The 15,343-nt window shown below is 46.2% G+C and overlaps 1 protein-coding gene across 2 annotated transcripts in view; it reads left to right on the forward strand.

The window, feature by feature from the left end:
- ACP7 (acid phosphatase 7, tartrate resistant (putative)) overlaps positions 1-13,190 on the forward strand; it is a 34,242-nt gene extending 21,052 nt beyond the window's left edge. Inside the window, exons 11-14 of one of the 2 annotated variants that reach the window (XM_083159947.1) lie at positions 5,824-5,891; positions 6,069-6,140; positions 6,783-6,920; positions 11,685-13,189. In XM_083159947.1, coding sequence (XP_083016073.1) covers positions 5,824-5,891; positions 6,069-6,140; positions 6,783-6,920; positions 11,685-11,732 — 326 coding nt within the window. In that variant the 3' untranslated portion in view covers positions 11,733-13,189. Of the gene's footprint in view, positions 1-5,823; positions 5,892-6,068; positions 6,141-6,782; positions 6,921-11,684 lie in introns of both variants that reach the window. The other variant, XM_083159948.1, reaches the window with a different exon arrangement.
- Positions 13,191-15,343: the final 2,153 nt, after the last annotated feature.

Below are 15,343 nucleotides of genomic sequence, written 5' to 3' on the forward strand. Positions count from 1 at the left end.
ACATCTGTCTGCAGTTGGGGTGAATGGTTTCTAGGTTGGTTCTCAGATTTTCCCTAAGACCTTGTATCAGCACAGAGACAATCCCTCCCTTAAGATGTATGTTGTCCCCGTGGCCGGGGATACCAGAGTGTTTTGGCAACATCTGTAAAGCACGGTTGAAATATCCGCTGGTGGACTCACCATCTTTCTGTGTGATGGTGAACCCTAAGGTATTTTCAACTGTCCCTGGGAAATATACACCCAATTGTATATTTATTAGGCGTATATTTTCCTGGATGCCCTGTTCAGTTAAGATCTTATCGCCCTCCACACCACTGTCTCGAATGAACTTCTGGACATCTATATGTGAAGGGAGGCAAGCTCTCAACATGTACCGCCAATCCTTATTGGTGGGCTCATCTGAATTTCCTCGCTCCCTTACAAATTTCTGACACTTTGCCAGATCTTTGCTGGGATCAGGGAAATTTTTGATGATTGAATGACGTTCCAATCGTGTCCATGTATTGTGCATGTCACTATCCTTTACAGGCATTACCTCATCCCCGCCTCCCCGTCCACAAGGAGGTTCCACTGTGTGCAGAGGGTGGATCTGTATTCCCCCTGCACCATTGGACAACATCCCAGGAGCAACTATCTCTGTGCTGTGTTGTGTGTACTTACCTGTGTCTAATACTATGCTGTTGACATCAGCCGTCTCCTCCTCCTGTGCTGGGACCCCAGCAGTGGGTTGCACCTTTTCCTCAAGCATTTTAAGGGCATGGGAGACGGCCAGTGCCAACAGCTGCTCGTTCTCCTCTCGGGTTTCCTTATAAGGGGGTAAGACAGGGTACAAGTTAGCAATAGATACATTATTACTCATGTCTTTCTTATGAGTCATTAACCCCTTCGGCACATATGGGGGTGGGGGAGCTGATTCTATTGTGGCAGCGGTTGTAACGGTTGCATTTTTATTGTGGCTGATTGCGTCAAGTATTGCCAGACCTCTGGTTCCCCATTGTTCCTGTCCTTCCTTCTGCCACAATTTAAGAATATCTATATGCTTCACTCTCTCCTTACGACTGGAGAGTAGGCATATTTCATCTTTTACTGCTGATAAGATTTCTGGATCGAAGCTACCAACACTGGGAAATTCTAACTTGCTGCCTTGTGTCATTTTTCTCCATTTATTTTGGTAAACAACTGCGAGTTCACCGTGCTTACAGCACATAATAAAAGCAGCCGATCCTTTTGGCCGGCTTGCTTCCTCCCTAACATGCACGTTATCACAGCGTGACCCGTTATTACCCATTATTACAGGAATAAACGTTCACAGCTTAATAGATATCGGTGGGTTATTAATTATCTGAGAGCTCCCCAAACACTCACTTCTACAGCTTCCTAGAACATCCCACAGTCAAGCAGGTGCGAAGGATACGAGGTATGATACTCAATCACCAAGTCTTTCAACTAGCAGCGAACTTCTAGCCAACTTGCTTGATGCGGCACAATTTTTCCAGGGTATAACAAACTTGTTTTCCTATACCCCCAAAAATCGGATTTCTAAAGTAGCTAATCGGAAACAAGTGCGTTCCGATATATCTTCTTGTACCCTCCTAGCGGAATCAATTCCACTGAAGGGGCAGTTCCTATGGGCACGTCGTCACGTGAACCCGGGTCCTAACTGGACTGTCCTACACTGGACTATACTGCGCTGAGTCGTGCCGTCACACACCCGTTCGCCTCAGTTATGTTTCACACTGGGCGCTGGTTACACCTTGGTCTTATGCATATATTTGAAATATTTCTGTACAGAAAATCTTCCCAAGTTGGTAGCTTTTCACTGGATACTTATGCAGGTATAAATCCCTTATAACACTCTATAGGAATCTATTAAAATAATGCTTGAGTTGCTTGTTTAAAAAAAAAATGAACAAAAAGAAAAAACTTATTTTCTTTTATTAATCACCGCCTCATTCGCAGTATATTGCTATACTGTTTAAATAAAGCTAGTGGTTAAATACTGTTCACCTTTGAGTTCCTATGTGTGCTGCATGTGCAGTACCAATGAACAGCCACGTGTGTACATGCACTGTTCACAGGCCGCCGATGAATCGGCCACCCACGTGTTCTATAGTGTATTTGCAAGGTTGCACTCGGGTTTCGCTATACGCAGTAATTGCGCCTAAATGTGGAATAAATCCCTTAACTCCGTCCGAAAGTTACGTATCAAGATGCGAAATAAATCCCGCACTTAATCCGTAAATCTCGTACAAAGATGCGAAAATTTCCCGATATGGGCACGTGCGCGCGCACCTTGCGTAATACACAATAGACGCTTTACGTTACTGCAAAAGGCCCAGGACTTGTCGCCACGTGGCTGAGTCCCTGGTTTTGCAGTAACTAACAAAATGTTATAGCTTTGCACAGAGGGGATCCTCTATGTACTATAATAAACACAGACTCCACGTGTGCGAACCTTATCGCACGTGGTACATATACTATAATAAACAAGCAGCCCAAGACACTATACCCCGTTAAACTACTTGTGGCAGGCAGAAGTACAGTTTACTAAACACTTAGGTATGATATGCTTTAAAACACGTGGCTTTCACTTATTGTACTCCGGGTTCAGCGCTAGCACTTCCCGAACCCCGCACCGCCGCGGACTCGGCCTATCCAGCAATGGAAACAAATAAATACTTCCACCCTTTTGCTGGTATAGGTCGGGTCGCACGCCTGGTACTGAGTTCTGGAATGTGGAGCGGACGGACGATGCCCCCAATTGTTAATGGCGATATGATTATTACCAGAGATACAATATGTGAAAAGCGCAGGTTACGTAATGTGTCCGTAACCTGCTTACCCTTTTATACCTAGCTACGTGCGAACAAAACGTAGCGCAGCGTAGCGTACCTTTTAATTGTATGTTACACACTTAAGAACCAATACCTTGATAAGAGATCCCTTCGCAGGACTTTGTCTCTAATTCTGCGAATATACTTTAAAGGACAGAGTCCGCAATGTACCTTATCGCTATTATGCGAATAACCAGACACGACCACTGAATAGAAGTAAGGAGGTTAGAACTCCATATAAAAGGTTGTATTAAAGTCCCTAATGGACAAAAGGGGGTTACAGAAATAAGAATAAACAGGTATAACAAGTGATACAATCTACTAACAATGAATACTAACAAACTCTGCTAAGGGGAAAGAATACAATAATACAAGACACAATCAGCCAACAATACTTTAAGAATAAATACCGTGAAATGCAACCGTTTACCGTGGTCATCTAGTATGCGAAGCGCAGTCCGGTCAGAGCTCACTATCGTTCAGGAATGAGCGATAGTCCGGTAGGAAGGTCCAGGGAAAGTAGATGTGCCGAAGAGACCGAGCCTGCTCCGGGTCGCCTATCTTATAGGGTCAGAAGGGGGAGGTCAAAGGCCATTCTCATTGGTCAGAGATCATGTGTCCGGTCCACTGTGATTGGAGGTTAGACGCTGTACCTGGTCTGACCAGGTGCAGGGGAGTGAACTTTAAGAGTCCTTTGTTTGGTGGTTTCGGCGTCAGCAAGGATAAGAACCGGTTTGAGCTAGTTTCCTTTGTTAACTACTTACAACAGAAACTGTCTCTGGAATATGGATTATGTCCATATCTATCGGGCAATGTACATTGCGACATATTCGCAATGACCGGAATACTTCGCATAATGAACTGAGCGGAACGGTACTAAACACGATATAGACAGGTGTGTGCAGGGCTAACTAAGCTATGTGTGGCGTTCTAAACCTTTTAACTATATTTCATTTCGTGTAAGTGTGTTATTATGAATTTATCTGTGATAGTATGTCTACTCTTCTGGTCCATATTGTCACACATACTCGGGTATGGAAACTTTATTTGCGCAACTCTGCGAACCAAAATGGCGGCCATACTATCACAAAATGGCGTGTGAGTACCTAGGCTTCCACAGTCTATAAGTAGGCCAATATATATTTAGCCTAGAATGAGGAAGGTCATTATTCATTTGTATCACTGTTGTTGTTTTTGTTTCTCAATATTCTCATAATACAATTTGACTAAGCTATCATTAACATTCCCAACTATGCAGGATCAGGAAGTTGTCAGACGTTGTTCAGAATAAGACTATTATTTCTAAAAGCAATGCTTCTGCGTTCATTGAGCCAATAGGAGCCCTTAATGGAGAATTATCGAGGGAAATAAATTCTTCTTAGTCAGCAATAACAGTATACCAGTTATCATACCATATTCATATGCAAACACAAATTGTGATCCAATTGGCCAGAAACCCCCCTCCTTTTGGCACAAATTATGACAACAATATCAATGGTATATAACAGGGTTGCCTACTTTTGAAAAATAATTTCAGGGAGAAATTTAAAAGGCATGGGGCGGGCCTTGCGTTTCTAGGGGCGGACCTAGCATTGCTGGGGGCTGGGGGGGCTGGGGGGGGGGGGGTGTGTGATTAGCCGTGATTAGCTCTTATATAATTGGTGGTAAGCCTTATGTGCAGCAAAACTAAATATTTTATTAAAGTTAATTCGGAATCCTTGGGGGAATACTGAGAATCCGACAACAAAAAACACAATGGGCATAATTACTTTTTTAGAGCAGTAAACGCATAACTAAAACATATTCCGGGTGAGGATATTAGCGCAGGAGATGGGCACTTAGAGGACCAAGCAAGTGTCAGTAAGGCCCCTCAGTCCATGCACATTGCACACTTGTACCCCGAGATTTACTGAATCAGAAATTGGATGCAGATTATATCATGGCAGCAGCGCAGAAGTTTCCCCCACTAGGGACAAAAGCACGGCAGCCAGTGGTGTCAGAGAGGCTGGGAGACACCAGGGAGAGATGCAGGGAGCGAATCCCATGCCCCGGCTCCTGTGTATCACCGTGACCGCTCAGCAGCTTCTCTGCCGCTCACCCTGCTCCACCTACACTGCCAGCAGCAGCATATTCCCAGGATATAGCCAGGAGCTGCTGCTGCAGCAGCCGCCGTGTGCTGGAGCGTCGCTCTGTGCTACAGTACATAGCCTTGCTGGTAAGCCGGGAGTGAGAGTGACAGGGTGAGAGTACTACTTATCCGTTACTCGCAGTTCTTCAGAGCAGTCACAGCGGCATCGCGTCGGCGGCGTCAAGGGGACAGTGGTGTGATCTCGCGCATATGCACCATTGCAGAAGATCACGTCGTGGCTGCGGGAGAAAAGGATCCTCTTCCGGGAGTCCGTGAGATTACCCAGGATTCCGGGAGTCTCACGGACATTCCGGGAGAGTCGGCAGCCCTGGCTACCGCCACATCATGCAGTGTAAGGGGCAGCGCAGAGCCGCAAAACATGCCCCGTGATAGCAGCTTCTTCTACCAAGCTTGCTGTGTGTGTGTGTGTGTGTGTGTGTGTGTGTGTGTGTATCTGAGTCCTCAATCAGTGCACTGGACCAGAGAGTAGCTACCAGGAAGAAGAGACAGGAGCCTTACCATGAGGTGGGAGAATGTGTGCTTAGAAAGTGCAGTACTTGTTTTATTATGTTTGTGTATTTCTTTATAATGGTATGTTTAACCTTTTCCTGACCACTTTTTAAATTATTATTATATTATATATTATTTAAATATGTTTGATAATATATAAACCATCTATAGTGTTACATATGGATACTTTATTCCATACAGTGTCCTGTGCATAAAAAGACCAATGTTTACAATAATGTTCAGGGTCGGTACTAGGTTCGTCTACTGCTATTACCTAGCATTTTTTTTACTGACCAATCAGCTGGAACCAGACCCTTTTGCACTGTTGCCTATTACCTTGTCTGTTCTTAGGGGTGGACCTGGAGATCTGGGCACATGAGCATTCCTACGAGCGTATGTGGCCTGTATACAACTGTACGGTGAGTACAGCAACACTGCAAGGATGTTATTGATCATCATGGGAATGCCATACCGTAAGATCTTATCTGCTTCATGAGGAATGTTTATTGAGCTGTTATACGTAGAGGATCTCTCGGACCGTAAGGAGTTGGCCTGTTCAGATGTATAGAGATTTCTCACTTAGATCTTTCTTGCAGGTTTATAACGGATCTGCTGAGGCTCCATATACCAATCCCCAGGCTCCAGTCCACATAACCACGGGATCTGCGGTGAGGGAAATCGCTTGCTGCTCTCTCATTATCACTGTGTGTGGACTATAATGATAAGGCTGCTTGGGTATGGATCATTAGGTCACCAGCATGTTGGTCGAAAGTCATTAGGTCGACATGCAGGAAGGTCGACATGAGTCTTGTTCAACATGGGTTAGGTCGAAAGGGTCATTAGGTCGACAGGGTCATTAGGTCGACATGGGGGTAGGTCAACTGTCAAAAGGTCGACATGGGGTTTTTCACAGTTTTTTGTCCCAAATGTCGACACACTCGCCATGGACACTGAAACGTAGCACCGTGTCCCCACCGCTGCGCTCGCCATGCTTCGGGCACGGCACTATTTTATTCTCCCACCATGCCCTAGTGGATGGTAGGGCATGAAGTACCGCCTGTTGGCACATGTCGGCTCAAACAAAATGTGAAAAACCCCATGTCGACCTTTTGACTGTCGACCTTCCCAATGTTGACCTAATGACCCTGTCGACCTAGACTCATGTCAACCTTCCTGCATGTCGACCTTGACTCATGTCGACCTAAATGCATGTCTCCCTGTGGTGGACGTATGTGAGTGGGTTCCGGTTAAGTCTCTGATATAAAGATAAAGTTGCCTTCCTTTGCTGAGTTTCTGATTTCCTATTGCAGGGCTGCAGTGAGAGGCTGGACCCCTTCTTTCCCCTGCACCATAACTGGAGCGCTGTAAGGATTGATGATTATGGATATACACGTCTTCACATAGCGAACAGGACTCACATCCACATCCAGCAGGTCTCCGATGATCTGGTGAGTGTAACGTGTATGCCTGGGGGTATAAGTATTTCGGATGGGGGTATCTCAGGCAGCGGGCACTGAGCCCGGAGGAAGGCATCTCTGGCTCCAGCAGCAGAAGATCTCAGCAGGTCCCACTACTGACAGCTAAGAACAGGATACAGGGGCTACAATGGGCACAGACTCAAACTGAACGGGATACTGTCTCTAGGTCAACAAGCATGATGTCGACACCACTAGGTCGATATGACTGAAGGTCGACATGACTGAATGCAAACATGACTGAAGGACATGGGTTAGGTCGACGGGGCCAGTAGGACGACACAAGCATTAGGTCGACATGTGGAAGGTCGACATGGGTTTTTTCACAGTTTTTATTTTGAACCGACAAGTACGGAAAAGCAGTATTTCATGCCCTACCATGAAATACCATGGTGGGAGAATAAAATTGTGTACTGAGCCGAAGCATTGGGAACGCACACGGTGCTATGTTTCAGTGTCCATGTCGACTGTGTCGACATTCTGGACAAAAAGCGTGAAAAACCCAGTGTCGATCTTTTGAATATCAACCTTTCCCATGTCGACCTAATGCTGGTGTCGACTTAATGACCCATCAACCTAACCCATGTCAATCTTCAGTAATGTCGACGTTCAGTCATGTCGACCTAGTGGTGCTGACCTAATGCTTGTCAACCTAGTTGCTGTCTATCCCATGATCCATACCGAACTGAACAGTGAAAGATAAGAAGAAGTTATACAGGGGTGGGGTCCTGGGGTGCACACCAATTGAGAGGTGCGACCCTGCGGAGACCTTTCAGTAGAACTGCATACAAAGTCAGAAGTTGTCAGGTTTGATAAATCTCCCTGCTGCAGAATGCAGGTGGTGCGGCCAGTATGTGATTGTAAACAATGTGAATCCATCCCGTCTTGTGTCAGGCGGCGGTGGTGTAATGGTACAGGGAATGTTATACATTTACCACGAGCTACACAGCTGTGACTGTATATATAATACACAATCCAGACAATCGTTAGATATATGTTGAATTATAGATTGTATAAGCATTTACAATAAACATAATGTGGTTGGAATTTTGGATATTTGGAAGGCGGTGACTGTGTTCTGTTTGGCCCAGCGTCCCACCCATCTATCCATAGGTGTGTGCGTGTAATCAGCGCAACATGGTCCTGACCAGTGTAACATATCTCAGAGGCTAGCGGGTACATTTACTATAAAGCTTCTAGAAATGAAAAGAGGTGATATTTTCTATAGCAACCAATCAGATTCTGTCTATCGTTTTCTAGGAGGCAGTAGAGAATTGATAGACAGAATCTGATTGGTTGCTATGGCAACATCCTCTTTCATTTTTAGCAGCTTTAGTAAATTAATCCTTTGCTGAGAAACTACTGTTTGAGTAAAATGTGCAGTAAAGGTGCCCATACACTTAAAAGTATACGATTTGGGCCATCACAGCAGGGAGATATGCCGAGAAATCGGATGAATAGTGCCCAAATCGTATGTGCCTGACCTCCGATTCCGATGCGTGGTCCCATGCACTTTGGATCGGATGCAGATAACGCAAGTTCTGCAAATAAGATTTATCGGATGCGGCAGCACTTGCTGGGGGTCGCATATGATACATCTTATGCTAAACTACTGCATACGATGTATCGTATGCGGTTCAGCTGCTGGGGAGGCCGGGAAGTTGCCAAAGTATCGCATGCGCGGCTTCATGCGATCCCTCAAATAAGTGTATAGGGGCCTTAAGACCTTCATGCTTATTCTAAAGCCGGGTACACACTACGCAATGTGTGTACCCTATGATATTGGCGATGGCGGGGACCTGGCGCAGTGATGTTATCGGCATTGCCACTGGAGTAAGTGACTGTGGGGGGGGGGGGGGGGGGCAGGGAGAGCGCTCCGTCGTCTGTTCAGGAAAAATGATGGACGCTTTGCTAACGAGCCGCGGGAGCACGCATGCCAAACAATATTCAGTATACATGCTAAGTGATATTTTACAGAATATCGCTCAGTAGGAGCGAAATGTACCATATTGTTTAAAATATCTCTTACTATGCCCAGCGTGTATGGACCGCGATGGTAGCGTTCATTGCTGCGGGGAAAGCCGCTCAGTACATACACACTGAGCGGATTTCCCCCTGCCCAGCGCCGACGGAGGGGGGGAGGACGGCGTTGCATAGCGGAGCGCTATGCAAAGCCTTCCTGAAAGCTGCTCATCAGCTGGTATAACCGGGCTGTACACACTGGGCGGCTTTGAGCTGAAAGCCGCTCAAACCTGCTATTTTGAGTGACTTTCAACTCAAAGTTGCCCAGTGTGTATGGGTCTTCAAAGTCATTTAATTAAAACTATTGATCTGCATAGTTCAACATAGATGTAATTATTGTCTTAGTAACTGAAGTGTATACATGACTGACTCACATGACAGAGAACCAGCCCAGTGAGCCCACAGACAGTGCCAGACACCCTCTGCCTCTCCATATTACACAGCAAAGACACAGCTACACACCAGACACACCAGGTGAGCGCCCCACACCTCCATACCTCCCAACATGACCCTCTCCAGGAGGGACAGAATGCTCTGTTTCTGGACTTCCATCTTAATTTATGATTGTCATCACCTGTTTTAAACAGGGTAATTGATAAGAAAGGTGTTTAAGCACAGGTGATGGTAATCCATAAATTAAGAAGAAAGTCCAGAAACAGAGCAATGTGTCCCTCCCCCCCCCCCCCCATTCACGGCAACCCCACGATTAAATGGCACATGCAAAACACTGACATGGCTATGGTCGACAATGAAAAAGGTTGACATGAGTTTTTGAAGATTTATTTTTCACTTTTTCAATGTTTTCATATTCATTCTCATGTGTCGACATGGACACCAATGAAGTGCCACACTTATGTCAACATTTACATGTGTTGACCTTTCTATGTTGATTTTTTCTTGTGGCGATTCGCGGCACCCCCCGGCGACCCCCCTCCCGCGATTCGCAGCACACCCCCCACAATTCGCGGCGACTTCCGCGATTTGCGGCCCCACCCCGTGACACCCCACGACCCCCCCTCCCACGATTTGCGCCAACCCCCCGGGCCCCCCCTCCCGTGGTTCACGGTACCCCCCACGACCCCCCCTCCCACGATTCACGCCCCCTCCCACGATTCACGTCACCCCCCGCACACCCCCCCCCCGCAATTCGCAACCCCACCCCTCCCGCAATTCACGCCCCCTCCCACGCTTTGCAGACCCCCGCCCTCTCCCGCGATTCGCGGACACCTGCGCCCCCTCCCTCCCTTGATTCACGGCACCCCCCGCGCCCCTCCCACAATTCACGGCACCCCTAAGCCCCTCTTTAGTCCCCCGTATACTCACACACCCCTATCACTACCAGGGGCGTAACTATAGCACCGCATGTGGGGGCGCCGGGGGCTGCGGTGCTATAGTTAAACCCCCCCTCAATCCCCCGCAGACTTACCTATCGCGCTGGTCCCGGCGGCTCCGTTCTTCTGCTGAGGACCAGCACAAAATGGCCGCCCCCATATAGCACACTGTTCTCTGAAACTGTCTGCTGTATGGGGGGGCCATTTTCTGGTGGTCCTCAGCAGAAGAACGGAGCCGCCGGGACCAGCGCGATAGGTAAGGCTGTGGGGGATTGAGGGGGGGTTTGCATGGGCGGTGGGGTAGGGGTGCTCTGCGGGGGGGCAACGGGGGGGCGCCCCCCCCCCCTAACGGCGGGGGGGGGGGGCGCCCAAAATGTAGCTACGCCACTGATCACTACCCAGCTTCCTGCTCTCCTGAACCGTAACTTCCATCACTGGGGAGTCGCTGACGCTGTTTTGCCCACATGCCCCTATCATGCCTCATAGCCCAGCCTCCTGCTCTCATGGACACTAACTCCCACCCAGTAGGAGGAGACACTGACTCAGGGCCACCATCCTGTACTCCTGTACTGCCACACTGGACCCTCACCCACTGGCAGAAGCTGCACAGTATCTCCCACCCTCCTCTTTAGTCCCCCTTATGCCCACACACCCCTATCACTACCCAGCCTCCTGTTTTCCTGTGTTGTGACCTCCGCCAGTGGGGAGCCGCTGACTCAAAAACACCCTACTATACTATTGCACACACACACACACACACACACACACACACACACACACACACACACACACACACACCTAAACAACATGCACACACACACACACCTAAACAACATGCACATACAGCCCCCCCCCCCCCCACACCCACAAATGTCACTGTACCATCCACACTATCAATGTACATCTTTCTCTGTAACCGCTTTTTAATTAAACAAAACAATACACACCCCCTTCCACATCATATGCTCTCTATTTAACACATTTCACCTATAACTCAAGTTGCAATACAGGCCATCTTTCATACAATTGTAACCATCTTTCTCATATACAAATGTTCACAAATTAAGGGGGCGCAGCCCCTTACGACGGTGTGAAGAGCGCCCGTAGGGTGCGATGAATCACCTAGTATATATATATATACAGATTGGTGCGGCCACGCACCTTGACAAAGGGGGACCACCCCCGAAACGTTGGTCGCTTTTGCCACTTAATACAGCATGTTTGCAAAAGACCCCGGAGTGCCAGCCTTTTCTTTGATTATATATATATATACACACTGTATAATCCAATTATGTCTGGGATCCGTGAATGTTGCATCAGCAGGTGTTGGGTGGGGGCTCCCAGGGAAGATGACACTTGTGACCTTGTTATGTGTTCTCCCTAGGATGGTGATATTGTCGATGATATGTGGCTGATTAAGGACAAGCGGTGAATACACAGCCCCCCATTGATTCTATATTCGGATCTCCTATAACATCACATTTATAGAATGTCCTCAGAATGATTCCCTTATATTAACTACTCTGGAATGATCACATGGTGCCTATGAATCAGCTGCTGACCTCCATCTGTTATCTGCCTCACTGTGGTAAGTCTGTCTGTAAGTGTAATTGTGGTGAGTAATCACAGACAGCACTGCAGGCTACGGAGAACGTCTACACTTGACGCTGACACTGTAGACTTGTCTTGGTATCCCTAACCTGTATTCTCTGTGAGAAGAGTGACACTCACTAGATCCTCATGTCCCTGGAATATACACCAATATACATTGCTTGTATATCTCTTCATATGTATTGCTGCAAAGAACGGCTGTAATGTATTTATTACCAGTTTGCTAAACAGAGCAGCAAGTTTATTATGTTTTACAATTGGAAATAGGGATAAAACAACTGGGTAGTTACAGACGGTCAAAATGGTAGGAGGGCCCTGCTCGCAAGCTTACAATCTATAGGATCTGGACAATACCCTCACGTTACCAATGAAATATACAATGGAGGATGTTACCATGGAAACAAAAAACAAACAAATTAATATATATTATAAAATAATGAAGCCCCAGATTCAGCACTTACTGTATGTGGCATTTGTGAGGACAGTAATACCACTAGGACGTCATCGATGATATACCAGTATAAAGCTGTATTCCTCAAGCATCGATACCTGGAGACACAAATGACAATGACACTTGAAAGAATGACGGTGGTACCAAGGCTTGGATTGGCTGATGAACTTGCCAGGAGGTCCTATAATGGCCCCAAATCTTAAACGGCCTATGTGGGTTCCCAAGTGCCCTTGAAAATGACTGCCCCTTTAAAAAACTTTGACCGGCATCGCACACAGCCGCCGAACTTGCAACACATTAAATCCAGTCCTATATATCTGTTGTCTTAGTCCATACAAGTGGTTTATTCTGTTATGTCGTTGGGTGTGGTATGGGGGTCCGATAGTCGTGATTCCGATAGTTATTAGGCAGACGTCGGAATTCTGACTGGCGGAACTCCGACAGGGGGGCGAGTGCACAGAAGCCCCCATCTGGCCTCGCTGCAGGCTCGGTTGAGCCACCACATGTTATATTCTCCCTCTATGGGGTCATGGACCCCCACAAGGGAGAATAGCCCCTGTAGGTCGGGATTCCGACTGTCAGGCTTTTAACATTTAGGATTTCGATGTCGGTCTACTGACGGTTGGAATCCCGACTGTCACCGGCAATCATGGTGGAGAAAAAAATTTGGTACTTGTGTAATATCTGGGCGCCCGATTTTTTCATTGTATTGCATTGCATCGCATGCAATATAGTGGCATACAATTCATGCGATGCGATTTTTCATTGTAAAGACCCGATTTTTAATTGTATAGTCACCCATGGGTGATTTCATACCCCCACTATCCAACTACGCATGAAGTTGATTTTATATAGTGTGGCGAGCGCAGCGAGCCCTGCGAGGGGACGCTGAATACATGTAAAGTAATCTGCGTCCGCTCGCCACACTATATAAAATCAACTCCATGCGTGGTTGGATAGTGGGGGTATGAAATCACCCATGGGTGACTACAATTAAAAATCGGGTCTTTACAATAAAAAATCGCATCGCATGCCTTAATTAGTGGCATGCGATGAAAAAAATCAGGCGCCCAGATAATACACAAGTACCAAAAAATTTTTTAGAACAGATTTCATCAATTATCTTATTTATTTTGTGATTGTACAAAAAGCTACAGCTGGAATTTTTTTTTGCTTTTCTGTCATTTTTCCCTTTCCATTGCTAATTACAATAAAATCGAAGCTATTCACCATAAAAAAAAACAGCTAATTCTCTGTCAGTGTATAATGCTACTAAATATTCCTACATTACGAACAGCAATATCCAATGAGGGAGTGTCGCATACAAGGCCTGCTGTGGTCTGGTAATGATGGGCTGAAGCTTAATAAAACCTATATTTAAAAACTTAAATTTAAACTTTTTTTTAACACTTTGGGAATTGTGTGGGCATGATCAGATGCATCCTCTCTGCACACGATCAGTATTAGATTGATTATTACAAAACAAGATAGAAGGGGGTTTGTTTGCAAGGGGCAAACGGTAAGACAAATGTGTCTTTTTGGGCGCACTCTTTGTTATATTCAATTAAATGGTTTGATTAATCACTTTAAAACATAACTTTTAATGGACTTCTTTGTCTAAAATATATGGAGCAGTTATAAATTGATAATCAGTAGTTTAATACATTTCAATTTGACTGTCAATCAAAAACACACAACACATAAGACATGACAAAAGACAAACTTACATAGACATACATGATTTTTCTTAAATTAGAAAAGTAACCTCTTTATTGGAGGTATTTGAAACCCATAATTGTTTGCTTATATGCCTTATTTTAATGCCTTAGCATGTAGCATTACTCAGCTTAGCCAGCATTAGAGCTCCGGCGGTAGCGCGCAAACCCCCCCCACCCCCCCCCCCCCCATACGAATTTGAGCACCCCCAGCGATCACTCACTGGGAGGGGGGGCTCCGTAGCTCTGGTGCTAGCTGTCTGGGTCTCTGCGAGGGGGAGCTCCGGAGCTTTACACTGTGCTTTATTTCAACTGGAGAGGCTGCAGTCCTGCAGCCCAATAGCAGGAGCTGCCACTGCTAACGACCATGTACTGATAAAACATACTAATATTTTTTTCCTGTAATAATATGGCCACTAGGGGGCACTGTACTGTTGGCATCAATGGCAGATAATGATGTTTTTTTTTTTTTAATAAAGTATAAAATGATAACCTAGACTCTAGACACTAACGAGATACTGCTGTGTTTATTTGGGAGATCCATGACTCTGCTGGGTTTGTTACCATCTGTTCCAAACAGTAGAGAAAAGTTTGGGGATGGTCAGATACACATAAAAGCAGTTAGAAGTTGGAGGCTGGCATGATTAGCGCACCCTGGTATCACAGCTTGGGGCAGCTAGAGACCCTGCAAGAGACAAGTGGTGCTAAGTCATTACCAAAGTACAATTGCAGGAATTGTTGATAGGATCATGCTGATAATTACATCATTATATTAGCACCCCTAGCACTGGACATAACATATTTCCTGTACTAACAATCTGTGCAAGAACAACACATTAGGAATGATGGTACTGTGCTGCTGCCCATATAAATAGAATTTATGGTACATGTTTCCTAGAACGGCGCCCAGATTTTCTACGTACGGCACCGTAGGAAAATCGCTTCGCATGGGCCATTATAGCGGCATGCGATGTGATTTTTCAATGTAATTTTTTCAATGGTATATTTTCTCCACTATATCACATGGCATTGCATCGCAACTCCCGCAAAATCGCATGCAATCGTATGTGATCTTATAGGGTGTGTGATGCCATGTCATTAGCTATACAATGATATGATTGTATGTCCTAAAATTAGGTTTTACGCACTCCCCCCCACTATCCACGCCACTCCGAAGCGTGGGGAGCGCAGCGAGCCCCACGAGGGGCGGCGGAACTCGTCCTCCGACTTTGTCATACCCCCACTATCCACGCCGGCGCGGAGTTG

The sequence above is a fragment of the Crinia signifera genome, chromosome 9, assembly GCF_055691185.1.
Source record: "Crinia signifera chromosome 9, ASM5569118v1, whole genome shotgun sequence".
Classification (NCBI taxonomy): domain Eukaryota; kingdom Metazoa; phylum Chordata; class Amphibia; order Anura; family Myobatrachidae; genus Crinia; species Crinia signifera.